Raw genomic sequence first — 27,462 nt, 5'->3', positions numbered from 1 at the left:
AATGGGCACTTCTCGGCCTTAGTCTTCCCCAACCCATGGGTGTTACCTGACACAGTTGATCCCTTCTTTCTATAGATAGTTTCCTCACTTGGCTTCTGGGATAGCATTCAGCCTGCTTTGCTGGTTCCTTACCTTAGTGACCTCTCAACACTGGCCCTTGTTCCCTTGGTAATGTCATCTATACTCACACCATCAATACACTGGTGACTCCCAAGTTTACATCCCCAGTGGAGATCTTGCTCTGGAGTTCCAAGCTCACATCCAACTGCCTAGTTTACTTTCCCATTGTATGTCAAATAGGATTTTCAGATGTTACATGTGCAAAAATCAACTTCTGACTCCCTGATTTCACAGTCTTCCCCATCTCAGAAAGTGAAAGCCCCATAGCTTTTTGGATGGGCAAGTTTGCAGTGGAAGGACCTGCACCCACAGATCACTAAAAGCGGGACCACCACTGAGGAACTCCCAATGTGACACAACAGGAAGCACACAGTGCCACCTATGAGGGAAAGGTTCACCAGAATCTGGAGGAGCCCCTTGAGTTACGCTGCCCAATGCACCTCGCCACAGGTGCCTCCTGGGCAGGTGAGCTACCAAACAAGTGTGCCGCCAGTGCAAAATGCACTGGATTTCAAGGCTCAGTGCCTTAGAAAGAATGTAAATCTAGACTGTAGGACAGGCTAATGGTCGAGTGACTTGGTTTCTGAAAGAACATGGTGGGGAGAAGGGAGCTTCCGTGGATTAAAAGATGCTTAGGGGCAGCCCTTGATGTTGGACTACGTGTAGATCCTGATTCGAAGAAACTAATTTTAAAATGATATTTTTGAGATAATAAAAATCATAAATTTTTACTATGTTTGGGTATTAGACGATACAATGAATTAATGTCAGTTTTTTTTGTTTTTTTAAAAAAATGTATTTATTTTTGGCTGTGTTGGGTCTTCGTTTCTGTGCGAGGGCTTTCACTAGTTGTGGCAAGCGGGGGCCACTCTTCATCGCGGTGCACGGGCCTCTCACTGTCACGGCCTCTCTTGTTGCGGAGCACAGGCTCCAGACGCGCAGACTCAGTAATTGTGGCTCACGGGCCCAGTTGCTCTGCAGCATGTGGGATCTTCCCAGACCAGGGCTCGAACCCGTGTCCCCTGCATTGGCAGGCAGATTCTCAACCACTGCGCCACCAGGGAAGCCCTAATGTCAGTTTTGCCATGTGTGAAAGCATTGTGGTTACGTAAGAAAATGTTCCTGCTGTTAAGTTATGCATACTGACCTGTGTAAGAGTGAGGCAACACAGTATCTGGAATTTCTTATTATGAGCAAAGGAAAACAGAAAAAGAGAGCTGGGTGAAGCAAATACGGTGAAATCTTATTGAATCTAGATGATGGATGGAGGGGTGCTCATTGTACTAGTCTCCCTAATTTGGGGTATGTTTGAAATTTTTCACATTAAAATTCATTTTTATAAACCTCCAACTTAAAGAGTGTGATACAACTTGTAGAAATGAACGCCAATGTACCCCTTAGGGACCATGAGTTAGTCTCTGGGTTCCCTGCATCAAAAATCCACACCCCAGAGGGACCCGGGAAGCATTTCAGAGGAGCACTGGGGGAGAGTAGAGTTGTCAAGAGAGGTAACTAGGTCCTCCCCCCTAAAACTGACATGTACTCAACTCCCAGACTGGCTTCTGTCAGACCTCAGCATCCCTCTTCCGGTCACTCAGGGCAAACCCCCTGGGTCTTCTTTTCGTATCTCTTTTCCTCTCCTATCCCATGGCCAATCTGGGCTGCACAGGCATGTGGACTCCAATCACCTCTCACCACCCCCACTGCTCCTCTCTGGTCCAGCGACCATCACCTCTCACCCTGGGTCACTGCATCCAGCCTGGTCCCTGCTTCTGCCCTCACGTCCTCCTGTCTGCTCCTCATGCAGGGCTAGCCCTGCTCAGGCAGGTGATGGCCACGCACACAAGAGTCGGTCTGCAGGGTGTGCTCTGGGGTTCTGCGGTGCGCAAACTGCACGGCCATCCACGGTGGTCTTGCACGTGGCGGCACGAAGAATCCTCTTAAGACACAGGCCAGCACGGGCCGTCTTCCACTGGAGCTGTCCAACAGCCACCCATCTCACGAGGAGAGAAAACTCAAGTCTCACGACGGCCTGGAAGGCCCCACCGGAGGTAGCCCCCAGCTGTCTCTCACCCTGGGCGCACTGGGCTCAGCGCCACAGCCTCCCCGCTCACGCCTGCTCTCAACCTGTGGCCTTCGCACCTGCTGTTCCCTCCACCTGGGATAGCGCCTTGTCAGGGAGCCCCCCCCCCCACCGATAGGCCATCACAAGGGCAACCCCATTTCCTTCCTTACACCTCTCCCCCTGCTTTTCTGCAAAGCCCTTTCAACCCCTGACATGTTGCAGAGCTGCCCGTTCAGAAGTTTATCTTTAGGGTTACAGGGGGTGGGGACTTTGCCTGAGCACTGCTGCGTGCCCAGCACAGAGGACGTGATCAGTAAAATCGGCCCAGTGGCCGGAGGGCTATTTGGAAGTGAGGTTGTTGAGATAAGCACCGCAGCTTCTCCTTCTGTGGCCCCAGCACACTGTACCTGTAGGGGCCAGTCAAGACGTGTTTGTCAGGTCAGAGAAGGAGTGAATACCTGAGGCAACAGCGACATGAACAAAAAGACAACCCAGGGTTCATACCAGCCCTGTGGCTGTTCCATGGGGGGAGAAAGGAGGCAGTGAACAGAGGAATAAATAAAATGAAAAGTAAAAAAATGTCAAGCTCCTTTGCAGTCCACTATCAACAGTGGCCTGAAAAATACCATCTTCCTTTTGAATATAAAATCTAAAAATACAAGGAGAATGCCCTCAGGTTGACCTATAATTGCATCTATCATCACCGTGCTCTCAGCTGAGTACAGCTAATTAAATAGCGCTCATTCTGTGGGTGGGGAGAGAGGGACCTGGTCCGGGGCCGGGCTGTCTACCACCAGCTCTGAGCTAAGTGGGGGTCCCCAGTGGGGGCCATGGATGCTCCCAGACTGTGGTCCTGGCTCTCCCCTCCAGCTCCTGCAGAAGCCACAGGCCTGGCAGCCACGCCGCTGACCACGGAAGTGAGGCAACGGATGAGAGCCTCCTCTCTGTTTTCAGCCCTGGCTGTTCTGAGAATCCCTTTGGGGCAGCCAGAATGGCAGAACGGATGTATCTCACGGCAATGTGGTACCCAGAAGGGAGAAAGAGGAAAAAATCCTGAAAAGATGTGAGCCGGGCTTCCCTGGTGGCGCAGTGGTTGAGAATCTGCCTGCCAATGCAGGGGACACGGGTTCGAGCACTGGTCTGGGAGGATCCCACATGCCACGGAGCAACTGGGCCCGTGAGCCACAATTACTGAGCCTGCGCGTCTGGAGCCTGTGCTCCGCAGCGGGAGAGGCCGCGATGGTGAGAGGCCCGCGCACCGCGATGAAGAGTGGCCCCCGCTCGCTGCAACTGGAGAAAGCCCTCGTGCAGAAACGAAGACCCAACACAGCCATAAATTAAATAAATAAATATAAATAAATAAATAAACAGGAGCTGTTGTTTAAAAAAAAAAAAGTTAACAGACTTCGGTAAATACTGATAAAAGTAAGGTCAGTTTAAAAAAAAAAAAAAAAGATGTGAGTCTTTCAGGAATTTGAGAAAATGAGGGGAGAGGTAATAAACTGCTTGATTTCAGTGCTTTTTCCTTCCTTTCCATGGCAGCCTGCCATCGCTTCCTGCTTGGAGGGGACCCTCTCCAGATAATTCCTCCCTGGGTCTACACAGCTGGGGCGGTGATGGGGGCACAGGTGGTTTCTAGGAAAAATGGTTTCAGTTGCTCATCACCAGAAAGCATGAGAGGCGAAGAAAAGTTGGAGTCATGTGACTTGTCCAAGTTCACAAAGCAAATATCCTGAGAGGCGAGGTTAAACTTCAGGTCTTCTGAACTGAAGATGTCTTTTCTTTTTTTTTTTTCGGCTGAGCCTGGTGGCATTGGGATCCTAGCTCCCCGACCAGGGACAGAACCCACGCCCCCTGCATTGGAAGCGCAGGGTCTTAACCACTGGACCGCCAGGGAAGTACCTGAAAGGTGTCTTTTTTTTTTTTTTTTTTTTTTAAGGATTTTCTTATTTATTTATTTATTTATTTATTTATTTATTTTTGGCTGTGTTGGGTCTTCAGTTCGTGCGAGGGCTTTCTCCAGTTGCGGCAAGCGGGGGCCACTCTTCATCGCGGTGCGGGGACCGCTCTTCATCGCGGTGCGCGGGCCTTTCTCTATCGCGGCCCCTCCCGTCGCGGGGCACAGGCTCCAGACGCGCAGGCTCAGCAATTGTGGCTCACGGGCCCAGCTGCTCCGTGGCATGTGGGATCTTCCCAGACCAGGGCTCGAACCCGTGTCCCCTGCATTAGCAGGCAGATTCTCAACCACTGCGCCACCAGGGAAGCCCTGAAAGGTGTCTTTTATACCAGCCTGCGGTGGGCACTCTGGACACCGTTGGTGAGCTGCCACATGCTTTCAGAAAAGAAAATCCCTAAAGTAGGGAAAGAGGAGAATTATGGCATCAGGAAAGAGCCAGCAGGTGCCTGGAAGATGAGCCGGACAGTGGTGGCCGCTCCCAGGCTCCTGCAATCTTAAACCACAAGTGCCACGTGGGACATGCAGGAAAAGGTCAGGCTCAGGCCTTGCCTCCACCCACATTAAGTCATTCAAATGTAACTTTAACACGGGAACAAAATGAGGGTAATGTCAGAATCCAAACAAAGAAAGCAAAACAAAGCCAAAAGACCAGTGTCCTCAGATACTGCCTCAATTTGAGGTTGGGACGCTGCTGTAGTCAGGAGCAGCCCTCAGGGCTTCAGAATATCAAGGAAAAGAGTAAGTGCTTCCCCCAGGTTCTGGAACATTCAACAAGCAGATGTGGCTTCTACATCAAGAAGAGTCTGAAAGGCAGTCTCGGCAGCAGCCCCGACTGCTCCTAACAATTCCTGCGAAGGCTGAGAAGAGGCCAAGGCCCATCCCATCTCAGCGGAGACGCAGCCCAGGGCCGGGACCCGGGGGCCCTACCGCTAACTAAACGCGGGCTGAGGGCACTAGACGCAGCTCCCCTCGTGGTGCTCCCAGGCGCTGTCTTAAGGGACAGAACACGCTCAGAACCAGGGCCCCACGTAGCCCCTGCCCCCCACCCAGCCACACCCCCTGGGGGCTGCCCCACCTAAGGGGAGGGGCCCTCTCCTGTCCCAGCAGCGCACCTGTGGGGCGGGTCTTCCTTCCTTTTCTGCTTTGCACAGAGGCCGTCCCATCAGCCAGGGGAGCCATTCAGCACGTTCCCTGCCGCCTGTGCCTGAAACATGTGCCATTTCAGGGCAGAGGTGTTAAGAGCCAGTGAACAAGTCACTGTGGGCTCCGCCCACCGCTGTGATGACAGCAGAAGCCCTTGGGAAGGAAGTCACTATCGGGCAGTGTCCCTGCGAGGCCACAGTGAGCCCCTCAGACCTGTGATGGGCATCTACTGTGGGCAGGAGAGAAACTTCTGTCGTTTCAGACCTCTCAGGCTTGGGGTGTTTGTTACTACATCGAAACCTAGCCTATCCTGATGACACAAGGGTTTCAAATATTAACACTAAAGAAAAGAGAATTCAATGTGAAAAAAAGTCAAACATGGAAAATACTAGTATACTATAACTGGGTAGGTTTACAATTAAGCTAATAACTGTTGAGAACCTTTATAAAATGAAGATTTCACCAAACGCATAAAGCAAAATGATGAGAAGTAAAGGAAAAACCAACAGATGGATAAGGCAAGTCATTTCTCCTTTCTACGACTGTCTCTTCACTTTTGATATGGGAATGATATTACCAACCTTAGTCTGCTCGGGCTGCTATAACAAAAAGCCACATAAACGACTTAAACAACAGTTTAAACAACAGTTCTGGAGGCTACAAGTCCAAGATAAAGGTGCCACCAAGCGTGGCTAATGGTGAGGGCTCTCCTCCTGGCTTGTGGACAGCCGCCCTCTCCAGTGTGCTCACGTGGCCTCTTCTTTGTGTGCACGTGGAGAGTGAGCTCTTCATACAAGGACACCAGTCCTATAGGCTCAGGGGCTCACCTTTTTGGCCTCATTTAATCTTAATTACGTCCTTTGAGGCCTCATCTCCAAATACAGCTATACTGGGGATTAGGGCTTCAACATATGAATTTGGGGCAGGGGTTGGGGTGGGGACAGACATTCAGTCTATACACGGCCTATAGCGTCACCCTGAAGATCTAGTGAGTTAATCAAGGGGTATTAACCACTCAGTAAATGCTGCTACCACTCCCTCTGTTGTTGTTATTCTGATCTTACTACCAAGGGTGCCCGCAATGAGTAATCAATCTCAGGAAAAGAAAAAAAGAACCATATCACAGGATGAAGAACTAGGCCAGAGCTTAGGGAGAATTGCAATTTTGAACGCTCTCTAGAATCCGATGAACGCTGATTTGTGTGGATTTCACGTTGACATTTTCTAGGGAAAGGTTTATAATTCTCTGCAATTTAGACATTTTGTCTTTAATAGTCTGGTCTGCATTTTTCTCTCTGATTTTTCTCACAGTCTATGGCTCATTGTTATTTAAGATAATTTCTAAAAGACAGGTACTGTATTTTCCCTTCTTTCCACTAGACTTTTCCCCTCAAGTCTTTGCTCACTTTCACAGTAGAAAAGCAGGGAACAAAATTAGCAAAAAACATGTCCACTGAACCGCAGGTATTTAGGTTTAACTGCAAAATGAGCTTCAGCTGACTGAAGGTGATTGTTTTCCGCATATAGATTTCTTTACAATGTCACATGTTCAAGAGCACTTCTAAGCCAGACTTGTGCTTTTAAAAACTGAGATCTCATCTCAAACTAGGCAATAAATGACTCGACTATGAAAAGTGACAGTGAGTTAAGATGAAAAAATCATTATTCTTTCTATTCGTCGTGTAAGACCTCCATTCAATAACGATCCACTCTTTAGTCTCCCCCTACCCCCTCCAAAAAAGAAAGAGAATTATCTTCCCAAGCATATCTCATCCCCACTGGGGAGGGAGCAAGGCCTCTCCCGGCTGCACCGTGAGAAAACTGGAAGATGGAGATGAAAACTGGAAAACGTCCCTTCTGGTGGAAGGTGGGAGAAGGGGGACCGTGTGTGGGGCAGGGAGGTGTCAGTGTATCCAGGCCACAGCAGTGAGTGAGTAGAACACTCAAAGGGGCAGGAGACCCAGAGACCCACCCGGCCGGCGTCCGCACAGCGAGGAGAAGCAGAAAAGGCCGTAGGGTGTGGCCAGGAAGAGGCCGGGTCAGGTGCCACAACACACAGGGCTTTCCAATCCCTACTCTCAAGTTCACCGGATACACCAAATAACTCGCTTTTTGTATTCACACTTAAAAAAGAATGACGTACCCACTGATGAGCTTTAGGGTGACCCAGGATATCTGCATAGCCTCAAAGTATCGCTCTCCAAATCTGCTAATGACTGTGACGGTTTCAACCTAGGACCACACATTCTTTGATACCCCTCCCTCCAGGACGTGGAACAGAAGTCCCCTCCCCTGAGACGGACTGGATTTAGGGACTTTCTTCCTGAGGACAGAGCAGGGAAAGGGAAAACAGTAACTCTGCAGTGGAGGAACCTGGCAGACCCCACCTTAGGTCAGCGGTCAGGGTTGATGTCGTCAGGGATGTCATGCTGACATCATGTGCCCCTGATGTGATGTGAGCAAAAGGGCACCTCCGAATTCTTCCCCAAATCCGCAACCTCAGTCTAATCAGGCAAATCCAAACTGAGGAACATTCTACTGAATGCACAGCTGACACTCTTCCAAAGTGCCTGGAAACCATCACAGATTGGAAGAGGCAAAGGCAACACAATGACAAGATGCAATGTGGGATCCTGGAATGGATCCTGGAACAGAAAGAAGACTTTAGTCAAAAAACAACTGGGAAATCTGTACAAAGTCTGTAGTTTAGTAAACAAAAAATTGCTTAGAACAGGTTATGCCTTCTTTTAATGCTCAGTCTAGCTAAGCTTTCTGGTTTACAAGGCACGTCCCCAACATTTAATCGTTTTAATTTCCATCTGCACGCCCAACCCGCCTCCGACATGTTACACCAGCATCACTCTCCTCCTAACGTTTTCAGTTCCTCCTGGTGTGTGCTAGGCTTTTTAGAACCACAGCACTTAGGTGAGGTTAAGGTCAGGCAAAGACAGCTATTTATTGCACCTGGCAGGGTATATGAATACACCTAAATTCCTCTAGTCCAAACCCTGCTCCCCAACAGGGAAACCGCACAGGAGAATGTTCTACAAACCTGCTCCAAGTTACTTCAGCCCCTGGTAGAGTGCCATCAACCTTAGCAGAGCTTCCCTGGACACAGTGAATGTCTTTTTAGGGAGTGCAAGCTCGGGGCACTGGCAACGTGCAGTGGAACCCGATGGCCCATGTGCTGTCCAAAGGCCCACCACTAGGATCATTCAAAGACGATATCCAAGTGCCAACATCACAAAACAAGTCAATGGAGAAACATGAGGGGGAAAAGTCTAAAAAGGAGGAGTTGGAAGAGGGAACGATTGTAAGCATGGTCAGGAAAGGATTGAAAGTTCTGCTTTATTTCTCCTTCCAACTCCTATTACATGAACGGTGGATAAGGTCACTGACCAAACCGGCCAAGGTGGAGGTGGGGGGAATCAGAACGGACACTTCAGGAGTCAACACCTTGCCAGATTAGATCCTGCTAGCAACAGCTTTCTGGAAAATCTTCATTGACACCCAAGCGACCATCAAAGATATTTAATAATCTTGTTCTAGTTTCAAAAGAATCTGTATTTTCAAATGTTACTGTGAAGTAGGGCTAACTCCACCCATCCATCCATCCATCCATCCATCCATCCATCCATCCATCCAATCATTCATCCATCCATCCAATCATTCATTCATTCATCCATCCATTCATTTGTTCACTCACTCACTCACCATTAACCCCAGTAACTGAGCATCTGCTGTGTGCCAGGAGGCTGACCCTCAGGGCTGGCGGCCATGGCCAGGCTCTTATGAGGAGGGGAGATGGAGGGGAGCCTGTGAGAGGGGGTAGCTCCTCAACAAGCAGGTTCACCCAGCCTGAAGGTTATGATAATATTCACATTTGTTACTGAAACAAGCCACTGACTCCTCAGGCATTTGAGCAGGAAAAGGCCCTACTATTCTAATCGGGAATATTAGTGTAAAGGTCGTTCTTCACCTCTCTAATCAGACTCACTAATTGCATCGTTTTATCGAAGGCAGAGCTTCTCAAACTTTGGGGTGTATCAGAACCACCCAGACGGCTCTCAGGACAGACAGCGGGGCCCCACCCCAAGGCTCGGACTCAGTCGGCTGTGGGAGGGCCCAAGAAGCAGCACTGCTAACGGGTCCAAGGGGTGCGGATACTGCGTGTGGAGGCCACATTTTGAGAACCGCTGATCCAAGGTACAATCAGCCACCCTCAATTCCAGCCCGGCACGCTTCGTTCACTCAGAGTAGGTTTGAATAACTTAACGGCTACTGTTTCAGAGAAGCTCTGTGAATGTCCTCGAGGGACCAGAACCCATCTGGGTGACAGGCTGACCTGATTCCACCCCATGAGGACCAGTGGTCCTTGCTGGTTTCCTGGACAGGTAACTCAGCAAAATGCAAGAGCGGGCACAGAGCCAAAGAGACACCACTTACTGCAAAGTCCAAGTAAAGGTTGAAGAGTCCAGGGCCCTCCTTTGTCCTTGAGAAAAGGCTTGAATCAGTAGCACTGTGTAAGTGACAGGACCCTGCGTGTGCAGGGAACAGGGGCTGCTCTCATATACGAGACGGGGTCTTCTAACATTTATTTCCCTCCTATACCATGCAGACTGCACACGGGGCCAGACCGTAGGGGATTAAGGCATAAAGAGATTTCAGTGAAGACTAGAAAAGGCTGGGGAGGACCCCCTTGCCAGCCCCTCTGAGGCCCCTCCCTGACGAGCCTGGCCTGGTGGGGACCTGCGGTCGTCATGGTGACGGTGACTCTAGGCCTTTTCCTTGTCACCTCCCCATGGACCTGAAAGGACCAGGGGCCTCGAAGGCCAGAGCAGGGCTGCGTGTGGACAGCTTCTGGGCCACGGGCTCCTGCATCTTGCCTCCACCCCTCCGCCTCCCATCTTTCCTGATGGACACGCCAGGCTCACAGGGCTCCCACCTCCAAGTTTAGAAGAAAGCTACATCACCACCAACAGAGGCAGAGAGTGCCCTGCGTGAATAAAAACGCACGACCCTCGGGGCCAGTGGACACGCTGCACCCAGTCCGGGAGCCAGAGTCCCAGAAACACCCAGTCCGGGCTGGAGACATCCAGGTGTTACGAATTTACTTCCAGCTTTTCTGACAAGGATACCACCGACTTAACATTTGCAAAGCCCTTTAGGGCTTGTGTGCATTACCTCACATGTTTTCTCATCTGGGCCTCACGTGAACTCTGTGAGGCTGGCCGGTGGGTGTCACCCCTCCTTAGAGTTAAGGAGGCCAAAGCTGAGCAAGACTTGGTCCCGGGCCCTCCCGCCATGGGCCCGCCTGCTCCGCCCCCCACCGCCCCGCCGCTTCCCCAGTCAGGCAGCCTGGGTCAGAGCCTGGAGCTGTGGACGGGAGCCGGGCCTTTGTCTCTCAGTCCAAATCTCACTTATGGTGGGTGGCAGGCAGGGGGCCGTTGTACACACCTGGTCTGTGGCCAGCATGATCCCCTACCTGGTTTCAGAGGGTGTGTGTGTGAGGAGACCCAGATGCCCCGATGAACGGCAGGGGCTCTCCGTCCTAAGCATCACGTCTGGATCCCCTCACCTGGTCCTCCCAACCATGAATTATCACCCCACCTTACAGGTGGGGACACAGAGAGGCCATGTGGCTTGTCCGAGGTGGCAAAGCCAGTAAATGGTACCCTGGGGCCTCAGACCCAGGTCTTCTGTGCTGCACCTTCTCCGTCGGTTTCCTAAAGATTTTCTTATATCTCTAATCATGGGAACCAGGAGAAAATTGCATTTCACTGGTTTCCGTTTCCCACAGTGCTGCCCACCACACTAAAAGTATCGTACATGCCAAGAGGAACTAACACAGACCCGGCCTTGGTGGCAGAGTTCAGTGTGGTTTCTGGGTGGTGCTGGCCTCTCTCTGATGAATTCTGATGAAGTTACCAATATGAGGATAGAACAACGCTATCTCCTGATCTATTCTGGTAACTGATGAGGTCGTCAGGACTTGGAATGAGTTACCAATGAAACCCACCCCATATAATTAAGGTAGTTTATTGACACTTAGAAGAAAAATACCACATTCGAAGGCTTTCATTTTAATAAGAAGATATGAGTCACCACCAAACCGCAGAGAAATTCCCATTTATGCTTTGACTCACATTCATCCACCAGGTGGTCCTTGAGGGCCTCCCGTGTGCCAGGGGCAGCGTTCACTAGCAACTGGACCAGGTGCGGCCCCCAGAGAGCACACAGTCTGCCGGGGAGGAGAGAGCCGAGAAAAGGACATAGCATCCCAGCCGAGAGGTGAGACAGGAGGAGCTGGGGACGCTGGGAAGGATGCACGTCTCAGGCCCGGGGTGGGAGACGGGCGGGCCTGGGCCTTCCCAGAGGAAGTGACCTCTGTGGGGAGGGAGGCCCAGACCTCGGCTGCTGATGGGCATATTCTTGTGAGTTCTCCCAACCACCACCGTCCTCATCCTACAGCTGAGGAACAGAAGCTTCAAGACAGCGAAGGACCCACGTCCCAGATCCAGTTGGCGGCAGAGCTGGGCCTGCTTATAAGTCTCTGGAAGAAATGAATCATCCACCATGGAACGCGGCCAGGGCCCGAGACAGGAAGCACGATGACCATCTAAACGATGCCCGTGAAATCCTCCAACGGGTCAGGTGTATCTTCACCCGACAGAATTCAAAATTTAAAAAGTTGAATACAGAACAGTATAAACAGAATTAATTATAACTGTACAATATATGATGTATATTATATGTTGTGCTTTTTACCTGTTACATTTTTCTATATTAAATCGTATTTAAAAAGCAGGCTAGTATAGAACACAACGCTAAACTGCAAGGCAACTCCCCACTCTATCCTGTATTCAGGATAATTCATTATCTGCCTCATGCTGTTTAGGGAAAGTTGGAAAAGATGTTTAGGAAAGAAAAAATAGATTAAAATTGTGACACTAGGGGCTTCCCTGCTGGCGCAGTGGTTGAGAATCTGCCTGCCAATGCAGGGGACACGGGTTCGAGCCCTGGTCTGGGAAGATCCCACATGCCGCGGAGCAACTGGGCCCATGAGCCACAACTACTGAGCCTGCGCGTCTGGAGCCTGTGCTCCGCAACAAGAGAGGCCACGATAATGAGAGGCCCGCACACCGTGATGAAGAGTGGCCCCTGCTCGCCGCAACTAGAGAAAGCTCTCGCACAGAAACAAAGACCCAACACAGCCAAAAAAAAAAAAAAAAAAAATTGTGACACTATTCACAAAACAAAAGTCTAAGTAAAAAAGATGTATTAAACTCAAAGGAATCCTAAAGCTGAATTTTCAAAGAATGAGAGGGACGCTGTATGTGTGCGTTTTCCTTCGCAAACTGTACACAAAAACAGAAGCAGGAGGCTTCCCTGGCGGCTCATTGGTTAAGACTCTGCCTGCCACTCCAGGGGACACGGGTTCAAGCCCTGGTCCGGGAAGATCCCACATGCCGCGAAGCCCGTGCGCCACAACTACTGAGCCTGTGCTCTAGAGCCCGCGAGCCACAACTACTGAGCCCGTGAGCCACAACTACTGAAGCCCGCGCGCCTAGAGCCCGTGGACCACAACAAAGAGTAGCCCCCGCTCGCCGCAACCAGAGAAAAGCCCACGTGCAGCAACGAAGACCCAACGCAGCCAAAAATAAAATAAATAAAATAAAAAATAATAAATAAGTAAAACCCCAGATGCGGGAGGTCTAAACGTCGGAGGGGAATATGATGGAACACAGACCATCAGCGGGGTTAACAGTCTCTTCCTGTCTCATCCCTGCAGCCTCGGCGGTGACTCACAGGCCTTCGGGCCAAGGGAATCCAGAGGGAACAGAGCCCCGGGATGGGGGAGGGCGTGGGGCGGGAGGGGGAGGTGGTGAGCCACTGGGACGGCTGATTTTTCCGGTTCTTTCCCTGGGAACAGGAAGAGCGGGGAGATGGAGGCTGCACAGGACTCTCTAAAGAGCAAAAGCCGCAGGAGAGGCAGGTGTCCTGCTGAGCGCGAGCCGCAAAGACGCTGGCACGCAGCGCGGTCCTCACAGGGCCCACGTCTGGTCATCTATTTTAACAAGTTCAGCTGCGAATGACAAAAGCAACATGCCTCTTAGGAGACACGGGCACAATCTGCACCCTATGGAATCGTGCTGGTCACTGGTCTCCGTGTTGCTCGACACCCAGCCCCCTTGTGATCCGGGGGGCCTCTCCAGGGGGTCTGGAGTTTTCATGGGCTGCCAGCACGCCCCCAGCGGTGAGGCTGAAGTGGGGTCCTCCCTGTTCCTCCACCTGCAGCACACTTGGGATTCTGCACGAGCAGGTGATGCAGGCGGGTGCGCTGGGGTCATGCCCGGCCTCAGAGACCTCCTGGCTCTTAAACAACAAGGTGGCAGCTTGGACCCCCACCCGTGGCTGTGGGGGGCTGCCCTGTCCCTGCCCTTTTGGGCATGTCAAGCCCACCAGAAGCATCATCCCAGGCCTGGCCACTTACTGGCCTGACATTTCTCCCAGGCTGCTCCCCTTCTCCCAGGCGGTGGGCGTCCCTGTGGAAATGCCCCCCTCAGGGTTACAGGATGGCGGGGTCACAGGCGGATGTGCTTAGCTGAGTCCAGGCAGCGCCCGGCAGCGTCTCTCCTTCCTCGGTCTCTTGCTGAGTCCCCAGCGTGAAGCTGGCAGGCACTAGGCAGAGCCCGTGGGCTGTGGGGACTGGACCCTAGCTGGCTCGGAAGGTCAAGCCTGTGGCCCCCCGACCTCTTGGCAGAGCTGGCTCTCGGCAGTGCTCATGGGGGGGCCACGTGAATGATGCCACCATGGCCCTGTTATCCCTGGAGCACGCCTGAGCCGTCGGCCTGGGGCCTTTCCTGGAGAGAAAGACAACACAGGACTGACACAGCCTGGTGGCCCGCGTCGTCGCTCTGTGGTCCCAGCGGAATCGGGCCTGACGCTGGCCTGGCCGGCCTCGAGCTCACCCACGATTGGGGGGAGACGGGCGTCTCCGACGGGAAGAAGGGAGCCACGAGGGCCCACAGGATGCCACGCAGAGGACCCCCTCTCACCAGCCCCCACCTTCATGCCAACCCATCTTCCGAAGGCCTGCCGTTCAGGGTCCATTCCATCCCCCCACCTTTTAGCCTCTCCCCACGCTGCTCCCACGCCACCATCAACTCAAGCGCCCTCTGGCACACAGCAAAGTGTAATCAAATTTGTAGCTGAAGTCCCAACTTCCTGAGTCTGCACAGCTTTTCCTAAAACAGCTCCACCATAGCCTTCCAGAGTACGCAGGCCCTTCCTACTAATTTCCGGGAGGGTTACGTGGGGAAGCACCAAGGAGAATGTGGTTTGGTCAGCCGGTGCTTTTTGCCCTCCTGGGGAGCAGCCACTGACAAGAGTTGAGGGCAAAGAATGCAGGTTTTTGGAGATGAGGCGTGCAGTTCAGAGCTAAGGTACAAACCCAGTGGAGATGGGGAACGTACAACAAGGGTTCTCCATGGGGCCATTTTGCCCCCTGGGATGCTGTTAAATATCCCACTATGTACAGAAACCCCACCCCCACCCCGGCATCCGGCCCAATGTCAGTAATCCCGAGGCTGAGAAACCCTGACTTAAAAGTAAGAGGAAAAACCTGAGAAACTGGAACGAAGATTTGGAAGGCTGCGTGGCCATTTCATGCTGGAGCTGGCTCCAGGCATGGGTTAAAAATAGGCAGGTAACTTAGTAGCTTCTGAGAGGTCAGATAAGCCCAAAGATAAATGGTGCAGGACACGGCCTGGGTGAAATGGCCCGTTATCTGCAGGAAGGTAACCAGAGGCGCGACAGCAAGGCTTGGCTGCCTGACAATGAAGAAGCTCGAAAAATCTGATGGCATCTTAACTACTGGTTCTTCAGTTCAAGGCCAAGAAGCAAAACTACTGTTGAAAACAGAGGGTCCTTTCCATCTGAATGCCAAAGAATTGTAATAAGCTCTAACCTATAAGAAGGCCCACAGGGGTCTGACACTAAAGAATACTTATCTACTGAGTGTATTTAAAGCAGCAGCCGTTAGCGCTTTTACTCTGAGTTCACTGAACCAGTCCCAAGGGCCGCCTGTATCCTCCTGACACACAGGAGGTTGTCTTTCCTGTATTTTTCTCACAACTTTCGTACAGACTGCTCTCTTTTCTCTCCCCTTGACCCCTGCCTCTCATTCCAGCCCTCATCTTATGAAGGAAGGATTCACTCCTGCCTCTGCATCAGTAGTTCCTGAGGCATATCCTGGCCAGTCCAGCAGGACTGCTGTCCCTTGGTAGAGATGAAGGGAGAAAATAACTACCGTTGGGTTAGCACCTCCTAGGTACCCGGTAGATGCTCTGCATTTCCCAGCACGGCTCATTACTACAACCACCGGATAATGTTTTTCCTCTGCCACAGACAAAGGAAAGGAGGCTCGGATATGCTAACTTGCCTACAGACACACGACTTCAAAAGGCTGACTCTGCTTCTCCCACTGCCCCACACCTTCTCCCCACGCTGGACTGACTTCCGGCCTGTGGGACGCCAGCCCTCTCCACCTGCATTCCCATTTCACTCCTCTCCTATCATGAGACGCAATACCTTCTGCACTACAGAGCACACCTCTATGACAGCAAATTTCAACAAAGAATTAATCATTGCTCTAGAGCTGTGCTGTCCAATATGGCAGCCACCAACCATAGGTGGCTATTTAACTTTACAGGAATTAAAATTAAGTACAATTTAAAATGCACTTTGTCAGCTGCACTAGCCACATTTCAAGTGCTCAATTACTGCTCAGGGCTAGTGGCTGCCGTGACACACAGCACAGAGACAGAACATCTCCAGCAACACAGGAAGCCCTACTGGCCATCACTGCTCTGGATGATTTAAAAGTATATCTGGGTGATTTCAAGCAGTATCTTAGGGCATCCAGGGTGAAGTCATATTAGTTGTTCAATCAACGTGGACATTCCATCTCTCCGAGTGTCAACTTGGAAAATGCCACATCTTCCCATGTGCCTAAGGGACATCACAGAAGAAGGTGAAAAGTAAAAAGCCATCAAGGGTAAGGGTGGAAAAGCTGATAAACTTATGTGAGGGAGGTTAAAAGCATAACGAGCAACTGTAGATCTCCTGGTTTCTTTATGCTGAAATATTATCATGACCATCGTGTGAGTTTTCATTCACTCCCCCAAGCCAAGAAGTGGGTGGAAACATTGCAACATAATACGCCAGTGGAGGTTCTGGACGCTTCTGGCCCTTCCATACTTGCTGATCCAGGGGTTTACCCATTGCCAAGACCATATCACATTCTGCCTACCTAAACTCTCCAGGTATTTTGTATTTGTTTTATGGAAAGTATACCTCACATCTTAGAGAATTTTCCAAACAAATAAATGAATCATCCTTGATGCCTGAAGCTATGAAAATCTTATTTTTTTATAACTTTCTTTGTTTGCTCACCTAATTTGACATTGATTCCACTCTCAGTAAAAGAGCACTGTGATGGCTAGTTCTCTTGTTTGGGCTGTACGGACATTACATCTTCCTTGGTATGTCTCAGATTATTTTTCAAGTTTCTTCTCAATCCCTTCTACCCCCTTAATCAAAAACAAAACTCTATCTGTAGGTACCAAATTAGAGAGGTTTGGCTTGTTAGCATTAAGCAGCATTTCCTCCCAACACTGACCCTGGCCTTGAAGGCACTGGCCTTGAAGACAAGGGGGCTCGGATTCAAGTCCAGGCTGTGTGCCAGTGTCCTGAGGGACGACTTCACGTCTGGTGCCAACACTTCAGCCACCCCACTGCACCCCAGGTGGTGTCCTGGTCACATCTTGTGGCATCTCCCCTCCTGGCCTTTGCTCAAATTGTTCTCACAGTTTTTTAGTGCCTCATTATCACATCTGAATGGATCCAAGGATCACCACCCATCTGGGAAAGGCTCCAAGATGAAAGACAGAGGCCACAGCACACAGAGGACAAAAAGAAAGAGACCATAATGTAGGGAACAAAAGAAATTTTCAGGAAAAACCAGAAAACCAAAAATGAATATTCCTCAGAATGATAAGAAAAGGTACTGCATTAGTGAATCAAAAAGGAGGCTATAAAAATGGAACAAAGACCCAAAACTAACAAACAAAAATCTTAGAAATTAAATACAGAACAGGTAAGTTTAGTAGAAGGAGTGGAAGATAAAGTTGAGTTATCACCCATAAAGTATCACCAAAAGACAAAAAGCTAGAAAATGAGGGGGAAAGGGAAGTTATTTCCAACAACAGGAGTTCCTTTAAAAGAGAACAGAGAAAATGGTGGGAAGGGGACAATTTCCAGAAAATTTTCCAGAATTTTAGGATACAAATTTCCAGATTGAATGAACCCAGTGAATGCTTAATAAGTGGAAAAGTAAGATCTAGAATACTGAGGATCAAGAGAAGATCCTAAAAGCTCATAGAGTGTAAAAACAGATATTACACAAGATACTGAAAATATATAAGGCATCAAATTCTCAAAGCAATCCTGAAAGCTAGAATAAAATGGAAAAAAAGTCTTCAAAATTGTGGTAGAAAATAGTTTGTTAATTATACTTTTTGATATTTATTATTTTATTTTATCAAATAGGTAACACCGTCGCATGGTTCAAATATCGAAAGAGTATGAAAAGTTACACTTAACAAATCTGTTTCCACTTACATCTCCACGTTTCTTTTACTATACTTTCTGCCAGTGTTTCTTTCTGTAAATGCAGGCAAATGACAGCTTTTCTCACATAAGGGACAGCATGCTATCTACACTTTCCGCACATGGCTTTTTTTAGTTAACAGTACATGCTGGAAATCATTTCAAAGAATACATAGAAATCTCTGTCATTCTTTGGAAAATTATTTTTAACCTAGAACTCTATACTCAGACAAACTATCAAGTGTTAAGGTAGAATAAAGACATTTTCAGACATGCAAGCACTTAGAAAAGGCATTCTCTCTCAGAAAGCTACTGAAGGATGTGCTCCAGCAAAATGAGTCAGTATGGATCCAGCAGCAACAACAACAAAGGAGTGGCAAAAGGAGTTCTCAGAATGGCGGCAAAGGGAACGGCCGCTGAAGCAAATCCTGAGAGCGCTCAGAGCAGACTGGGTCTAGAGGACAGAGCTCTCCAGCGGGTAGATTTCCAGGAGGGAATAAAATGGAACTGATAGATTTGTTTAATCACATAGAAAATAATATTGTGAGGGGTTCTATTGAAAAGTTTGTGAGGAATTAGGTATGATAGGTATTCAGAGAGATGAGCAGTTGGGAAGAAAAAAAAAGAAAGAATTAACCCCAGAAAAAGCAGAAAGTTGTGCAAGGAAAAATGTTATAGTATACTACTTGGCTCTGCAGTTAACACTATCATGTTACACCATCATCACCACTAGTGTTTACTGAGCATCTGTCAGTCATCATTCTGAGGTCTTTTCATGGAATACCTCATTTACCCGTATAACCACTTTGTGAGAAGTGTACTGTTAAAATTTTCCCATCTTACATATGAGGGAACGGAAGCACGAAGTGGTTAAGTGTCTTGCCCTAGGTCATGGAATAAGTGGAGGGATCAGGAACTGAACCCAGGAAACCTGACTCTAGCACCCATACTCTTAACCAGCCTACTGTTCTGCCAGCGACCATTTATCTAACCTAAAAGTACAATGTAACTATGGTGTGAAGATAAGGAGAAAGAAAGGTGGGGAGAGGACCTGAGCTAGACCTACAGACCCCAAGTCCTCATCCTCAAAGCAGGGGGCCAGCAGATAGTACCTAAACTTGAAAAATCAATAAATAGTGCATATGCATATTATTTACAAACAAGGAGCTACTTACCAGATCATTTAGGGTCTTGTAAGGCCATTAAGAGCTTGGCTTTTACTGAGGGATATGAAAAGCCATTATGACACGATCTGACATATTTTAAAAGGACCACCAGCTGCTGTGTGGAGAATGGCCTGGAGTACGAGACCAGGGTGAAAACATATATTACTTTAATTCAGGGGCTTCCCTGGTGGCGCAGTGGTTGAGAGTCTGCCTGCCAATGCAGGGGACGCGGGTTCGAGCCCTGGTCTGGGAAGATCCCACATGCCGCGGAGCAACTAGGCCCGTGAGCCACAACTACTGAGCCTGTGCGTCTGGAACCTGTGCTCTGCAACAAGAGAGGCCGCGATAGTGAGAGGCCCGCACACCGTGATGAAGAGTGGCCCCCGCTTGCCGCAACTAGAGAAAGCCCTCGCACAGACACGAAGACCCAACACAGCCATAAATAAATAAATAAATAAATAAATTCAATAAAAATTAAGTTTTAAAGATGAAAGGATGACAAAAAGAAGAGGAGAGACACAGTAAGGCAGAGAAGAATATGGGACTCTCCCATGAAATGTCATGCCCGATGGCTCAGAGGTCAGTTGGGGATGACAGTCCCCGAGGTGGGAAGCAAGTCAGCTTGACCTCAGGGCACCACCTGGAATAGGGCCTTGGCTGCAGCCAGGACACTGATCCCAGGAAACAGCCTGGACGACGAACTGGCACCTCTTAGTTAGCAGATGACCTTAGCATCTTGGATCCTTTTTCTCTATGTCAAATAGAGATACTCTCAACTCTTCTGATGGGATATCATATAACTACGGGGGTGAAGTTTCTGGGAGTACCGGCACACCTTAGGCCTTAAAAGCAACCTCAGTCCCCATCTCTCCCCTTTCCCCTCCTGAACCCTGACAAGGCTCACAGGTAACAGGCTCCACTAGAATCCAGGTCTTCTGACTTCCATTCTACCGAGCGGACTCTTCAGGTCCTCCACGTGCATGCACAGTCCTGACTCCTGAACCCATGAGTCACTAAAGATTCACCCAGAAAAGGGGGAGGGAGACAGCTGGCCCTATGACAGAAATAGCTGTGGGGTGGGGCCCACAAGCCATCGGGGGCCGGTGGGACTGTCCACCCCTGAGTTTCCAATTCCAACTCCATCCAGAACCACCTTGTCGGCAATCACGGAAACAGCCCAAGGTCACAGGCATGGTGCTCGCCATTCCCCGGACAGCTCAGACTGTGATAAAAATCCGCCTGGAACGCTTGTCTTGTCACATTCCTAATGCTTGTTATTGATCCACCAAGATGCGTGTGGCTGTCTAGGAAGATCAGCTAGGCAAGGGCCCGGTAGTTGTGTTAGAGTCTGGGGCAGGGCGGTGTGTGCAGTGCCAGGTGCTGAATGCCCCTCACCTGTTCCCGACCTGGAAGGTGGGGCCCCGATACCACCCCCAGTCCCAAGCCACTGGCCACGCCGGATCTCACCCTCCGGTCAGTGTCCGACAGGTTTGCATCCACCAGCCAGCCTCAGAAAAGCAAGTTCACTGGGAAAAAAGGTATGAAGGTGATGGTTCAAATGAAATGAAACTGGCTGCAGCAACAAGCCTGTGTTGTAAATGCCGGTGGGATCTCACCTGAGGTCAGGGACTGCACCAGGGTACCAGCAGCGTGTGTCACACCAGCTGGGCACCCTCCCAGACTGCATGACCCCAGAGGGGCCAGACCTGCTGAGAGCCGGATGAAGGTGAAGCGGAGGCCCAAACTGAACCAGATTTCCAGGCCACTCTGCAAAAGGGCTTGTGCACCCAACCCTCAGACTGGCCCTCGAATGGCCTTGAGGCTTGAGGAGAAAAAGAGTCAGGGTCTTTCAAGACAGGGTGATCTGTGGGCACTATTTGGGAAGGATGGGAGGTGGGGGCACAGCAAATGAAAGGGGGCTTTAGGATTAGCATGTCCTTTATTCATGGGACCACCCAGAATGAGACATGGAGACTGTCCTAAGTTGGGGTGCCCAGAAGCAGAGCCTGAGGCAGGGATTTGGATGTGAGTGATCTACCAGGGAGCACGGCCAGCAGGGGGATGTGAGGGGGCAGATGGGGCAGGGAAGGAGGTGGACTCAGTATGCCCTCGGGCCCTCCCACGGGGAGCCCTGGAGTGTGAACTGCACCACAGAGTCGGTTCCACTGGGAGGCAAGTGGGCTGGGGGTGGAGCTTTTTGTGTCCTCACATCCCGGGGTCAATCGCTGTGGGCTGCCCCTGGGGTGGGAGGTCTTACCCCCTCCCCTGCAAAGTGACCCCCCCCCAGTGGCCACGGGCACTTCTCTAGTGAAGGGGGGCCATGAGCCCAGAACAGCCACACTCACAGGCCAGGGGTCGACACCCTCCAACAGGGGGGCTCTGGGAGGTGCACCAGCGCCCCCGGGGGGATCATGGGCCCAGAGGGCAGTGTCCCAGTGGGACCACCTAGGAGAGGAGGCCACGGGAAACAGTCATGGGAGAGGTCTCCGTGCTGTGAGCGAGGAAGGGAAACCGACCAGCGTTCATGGCCGCAGAGAGGATGCTAGGCTCGCTGCGAGGACCGTCTAACGCCGCCTGCACAGCTTGCACAGCCGACTTCCTTTGTCCTGGAAAGGCCGTCTCCACCGGAGAGGAATACTTTGAATTGCCTCGGTCATTGTGAGAGCAAGGTCATGTCACTCAGCAGCGGAGCGCTCAATGAGAGGTTTGGCATGCTACCAAAAATCATCAGCAGAGTGTTCAAGGCGGTGGGAGAGAAAGACATACCTGCTTTCACAACACCTCTCCCTGGGATGTGAGAAACGCTGCGCGAGCTTCGCAAAGTGCTTACTGGACCTTCTTCCTGAAAACATCTTGCCTGAATCCCGCCTCAGACAAGACAGTGAGAAACAAGCTACTCGCGCTAACGCAGCTGCAGTGTTTTAAAGTTACAACTCCATTTACTATAAACTTGCCTGGAGTGAAACCATAAACTAACTGCAGGAATATAAATGCAGCGCTTCCGCTGGGTTCCTGCTTCCCGCTCCCGCCCAGAGAGTCCAAAGCCCTCAGCAGGGAAGCCAGCTCTCCAGCAGGGCCCTGCCTCGCCGCTCCGGGCACCCGGCCCCAGACTCCATCACCTCTGCCTGGAACTCTCCACTTATCCTCTGAGCGCACATTCCCGGGGGCCTGACCCGAGTCCACCCCACCCCCTGCCACTTTCTTAAGGCCTCCTGGTTTTCGTCCAGGCCCCCATACCCCCCCAAGTGCTTCGGGGGAGGCCAACTCCCCCCATTTCCAGGATGGGCCTGACTGATCACAGGGTAAACCCCCCCTGCCCCACTGCCACGCCGCTGAGGCCACCGTCCTGGTCACAGAGCTTGGCTCAGGGGCGGCCTGGGAGACGCTTCTAGCTCTCCGGACAGAGCCACCGGAAGAGATGGGGTGTGGGCTCAGGCGGGGCAGCCTGGGAACGCGGCAGGCAGCCTGCCGAAAGCAAGGCGGCCCGAGGATGAGGCCACCCGCAGAGGACGGCCCAGCCGAGCCAGCTACAGAGGAGCCACGGAGAAAAGGGGTCACCGCGCTGGTGAGGGTGCCCGGGAGTCCGTCCTCCAGACAAATCATTTCCCCTCGTGGAGGCCAGTCCAAGCCAGGGTTTCTGTCGCTTCAAGACTAACTCAAAATGCCACTTCCTCCGGGGGGCCTCCTCTGATTGCCTTTCTTAGTCCCGTCAATAAATTGTAACTCTCTCATTTCGAAACCTTCAGGGAACAACATCCTTTAAATCTCAGATCTCTGCCTGTCTTCTGTTTTTGTTATTGATCTATGTCAGACCCCAACTCCTGGAGGGCGGATGCTCTTCAGGTCCATCCCTGAATCCCAGTCTCCCTAGGACGGGGCTTCGGAGAGCATGTATCTGCTGAATCAACGAGCAAACACGAAAGCACGCAACTTAAGATGACTTTGTCAATTTTTATAAGAACTCTCGAGAACTTCATGGTGAATAGATATTTGCCATTTGAATAGTGATTCTAAGTTTCACAGTTGGGAAATAGAATTCAATTTGTAGTAAAACATCAAGTGTTGCACCAGCTCCTTCCAACACTACAGATACGTGCCATTCAGCACTTGGAACGACTACATCTATGGCTGGTTCTACTGGGAGGATGTGTGTGTGAATAGCCCTCGCATTTAGCTAGTTACTCCCTTTATGTCTGCTACTCACTTTAATCCTGACAGCCTCGGGGGATTTCTTCTTCCCCATTTTCGAGGTGAGAAAATGGAGGCTGGGAGGGGGCTGAGTAGGATCGCACAGCTCGCGAGGAGCTCTATATAGTTTCGAGCCCAGGTCTGATGCCCACGTCTGAATTTGTCACCGCCAACTGCGTCCCCTGGCTGGGAGGCAGGACCGCGGGTTCCCAGTTACTCAGGACCTCAAGGCTGTCCACCCAGGAGCAGCCCCTGGCCTTCCTTTTCCGTCTGTTTTTATAAAATCCAGCAGATACGCGGTGGACTTAGGGAACCCTCATTCTCCTTCCTTTGACCGTAACCAGTGCCAGAAAGACAAGGCTCACGGATCGTGTCACCTCAGGCCTCCCAGAGAACACCTGTTTGGTTTTATGTTTAAATACATACTTAAAGGACCGTCTTCACAGGGGGTGGGGATTATGTTCAAGCTACTACATTTAGCAAATGTCTATATTTAGCCAAATGTACTGTAAGTGCCTTGTACCTCTTTTGTTTTTCAGGCAATGCAACAGAGACGTAGGAGCACCTACTATGTGCCTGGCTCTGTGTTGAGCTCTGGGGATACGAAAGTAAGACATTGCCTGCCTGGTGGTCACCTTCTATGGGGGACAGACCAGTGAACAAATAATGCAGAGGCCACGTGACTACCACAGCAGGCGTAGGGAGTGAGAGCTAGTGGAACCCGAGTGAAGGCAGGGAGACTTCTGCCCCAGGGTGATGTAGGAGGTCTCACAGAGGACACAAATCTACCGTGGGCTTTAAGGGATGAATAGGAGTTTTCCTGGAAAGCCTTTCTCTTCGCATAGGGAGAAAAACAAAAGTGTTCATTCATTCAGTAGTCAACAAATACTGTGACAGCCATGTGTCCATAAAAGCAAAATCACCTAAGAACTGGTTACAGAGTAGACCTCCATAAATAGCTGACTGAGGCAACCAGACGCCTCAGCCTAAATCGCCTGGAAGTTCTCCCAGGTGATAATAATGACATGCAGACAAACTCCATCGCACTCCAACACCTGGAGGAGAGGGCATCAGGAAGGTGGCACTGCCTCTGCATATGCGTTCTCTATAGTTAGCACACTGGGTACACAGTTCAAAAGGTACAAAAGCGTATACTGTAAGAAAACAAGCTTGTCCACTGTGGGCCCAAGGAATCACGCCCCTTCCCAGGGAAGCTGCTGCCACCAATCTGCTGGGCATCTTTGCCAACGTCACCGTTTGTTTAACCTGAAGGCTGAATCCTTGTGGGAGAAAAAGGCACTTGTACAGCTACGCGGGCGGTGCACCTTTTGTTCGCCACACTTCAAGTTCATCACCGACCACCATGACCACTATAATAAACTCTGCCCGGGAAACTTTGAGGAGAACCTCTCGGCGTGCCTGAACCCGTCTGCATGCTCGGTCCAGAAACAAGATTCACGGGGACCCCGGTTCGTGCCCAAGCTGCACCTCGTGTGTCAATCGAGACGACAACTGGTTATCGACAGGAGCGGGTCATTTCGCCAGGGCCATGTGGCCTCCGGGGACTGTCCTCGGGCCTCCAGGGTCGGGCCTACATCGCCCTCACCATGCGGCGCAACAGAGCGGGGCGCTCGCTCGCCCCCCACCCGGCCGGCCCGGGGCCACCTTGCGCGGGGCGGGGGGGGCGGCGGCCAAAGGGAGCTGGCGACATGGGGGGAGGGGTCGGTGCCGCCGGCCTGTCCCCGCGGCGGAGGACCGGCGCCCGGCCCACCGAGGTCCCGGCCTGGCCCGCGCCCCGTCCGCGGCGCCGGCGGAGCGACGGACAGCGGACGCACGGACGCCTGACAGCTCCGGCGGCGCCCCCAGCGCCCGCGCCCCGGCCCGGCCGCGCCGCTCACCTCGCGCGCGATCTGGTTCAGCGCGTCGTCCTCCGCCGTCAGCCGCTCGCGGTTGGGGAGCCGCTTGCGCCCCGAGCCCTGGGTGCCCATGTCCATCGGCCGCGTCGCCCGCTGCGCCGCGCGACCGTGGCTCCCGCCGCCCCGCCCCTCCCTCCGCCGCGGCGTCATGGCGTCAGCGGGCCGGGGACGCGGGGACGCGGGGACGCGGGGGACAGGGGCTGGGGGCGCCGGTGGGAGGAGCACGGGAACTCGGGCGCCGGGGACGCGGGGACGCGCTGAGAGGGGACCGGGGAGCCGGGTGCGCTGGGACTCCGGGGACGCGGGGACGCGGGGACGCGGGGGACAGGGGCTGGGGGCGCCGGTGGGAGGAGCACGGGAACTCGGGCGCCGGGGGCCGCAGGGACGCGGGGACGCGCTGAGAGGGGACCGGGGAGCCGGGTGCGCTGGGACTCCGGGGGCCAGGGACGCGGGCGCTGGGGCTGGGGGCGCGGGGACGCCGGGGGACCGTAAGCATGCAGATGGCGGGAGGTTTGGGATGGCTGGGGGTCGGGGGCGCGGGGACGCGTGGCGCAAGGACACTGGGAGTGCCGGTGGAAACTGGGGCTGGGGGCGCGAGGTCACGCCGGAGCGGCGGGACACGGGGACCAGGACGCCGGCGACCCGCGGGGACGACAAGGGCTGGGGATGCGAGTGGGGAGCGGGGACGGGGGTGCGGAGACGCTGGGGCACAGTGAGCGTGGAAACGGCAGCGGACTTGGCATGGCTGGAGGTCGGGGGTGCGTGGGCGCAGGGGACGGGGTGATGAAGGCTTGGGGTGCCGGTGGGGACAGGGGGCAAGGGACCACGGAGGGTTCGGAGGCGAGAGGGGCGGGAGGCTGGAGCTCGAGATGCCTGGAGGGGTCTGGGCCGGCGGGGCACTGGAGGGTGGTCCCCCCTGGTAATCGTGGGCTGACCTCACCAGGGCAGCGGTCACTTCATCGGGGGCGCTGGAGGGCTCGCAGGGAGGGACGGGGCTGCAGAGAGGGGTTTGCACCCAGGGGTGGGTGCAGGGACGTGGTTCAGACCTGTGCCCCAGGTGAAGTGGGGTCTGGCCTCCCAGATGGGTGAAAGCTGGGTTCTCGGGTCAGGCTCAGGGGAGGTCAGATCCTGCTCTGTGGGATCTCGCCAGCCCCCTGAGCCTTACAGCACGTTCAGAAGCCCCATGTTGATGTGGGCGTTTCCTTCTTCATCAGCGTGTTTTCTGGGACCTGCCACTTCACTCCTGTGTCCCCAGCTTCTAGGGAAAGGTCTGAAACATCAGCTGCTCTCAAGAAGTAGATATTGAAAAGGGAATGACTGCTTGAGCTTTACCTTCCACTCTCTCAAGGTGGGTTTAAGATTGAATAGGGGGATCAGATGAGGTTTACAAAGCCATTACCTTCTCTTCCAGGGTGAGGACCCGAGTGACTGTTAGCTGTCTGTACTGAATTAGGGAAGAAGAAATGCGCTGGCGGAAGCACAGTGACCAAAAGTTACTGGTATATTTGGGGTATGGTGAGATCTATAATGTGGATGGGGAAGAATGGAAGGGCAGGGCCATCCTGAAGTCACCTGTGATTTTCCTCCTAGGGATGAGTACAGTTAACATTTTGGTATATTTCTAACCAAGTGACATGACCAGGTTGGTTTGGGTTCTTAGAAAGTAACCTGGGAGCTGGATGGAGGAGGGAACAGAAAAGGGACCCGGCAGTGGCAGAGAAGGATGCTGGAGGTTTACTGCAGGGAAAAGATGGTGGGGGAGTGACACAGGAGGGAGGAACCAGGTTCCGTTGCTCAGGACACCTGAGTGGACTTCAGTGGGGTGGGTCCACAGGGCAGATGGTATTAGAGCTGTGACCTTGTTCATTACTGTACTCCTGGAGCTTGCATACACCTGACACAGCGGAGGGACTGAGGAAATACCTGTTGACTGAGTCTTCTATGTCACATTACACCACTTAGGACCCCATACTCCTTAGGTGACATGGTCCTGGTTGGAGGACCATCTCTTGCTCTGCCCTCAGCCCTGCTGGAGGCTCGCTGCTCCCTTAGCCCGTGATGCCTGGTGAAGACTCTGTCTTTGCTCAGGCTCCTTCCCATGGCTTCACTCATTCATTCCCCCACACCTGCTGCCTGGCTGGGGCAGAACTGCAAAGGACACAGACAGAGCCGCTGTTCTCTCAGGACTTACCTGCGATACCTGGAACTCCTCATCCAAAGCCACATCCAAGCTCC

General features: G+C 52.2%; 1 protein-coding gene across 30 annotated transcripts in view; it reads right to left on the bottom strand.

The window, feature by feature from the left end:
- Window positions 1-25,345, bottom strand: part of LRRFIP1 (LRR binding FLII interacting protein 1) — a 147,178-nt gene extending 121,833 nt beyond the window's left edge. For all 30 annotated transcript variants that reach the window (XR_009009013.1, XR_009009020.1, XR_009009025.1 and 27 more), the window contains exon 1: window positions 25,210-25,345. Coding sequence is in view for 5 of the 30 variants with exons in the window: in XM_057551273.1 (XP_057407256.1) it covers window positions 25,210-25,305 (96 nt within the window). In the remaining 25 variants the exon portion in view is untranslated. The remainder of the gene's footprint in view (window positions 1-25,209) is intronic.
- Window positions 25,346-27,462: the final 2,117 nt, after the last annotated feature.

Source organism: Balaenoptera acutorostrata, chromosome 8, assembly GCF_949987535.1.
Source record: "Balaenoptera acutorostrata chromosome 8, mBalAcu1.1, whole genome shotgun sequence".
NCBI lineage: Eukaryota > Metazoa > Chordata > Mammalia > Artiodactyla > Balaenopteridae > Balaenoptera > Balaenoptera acutorostrata.
This window is presented reverse-complemented; position numbering and strand designations above follow the sequence as displayed.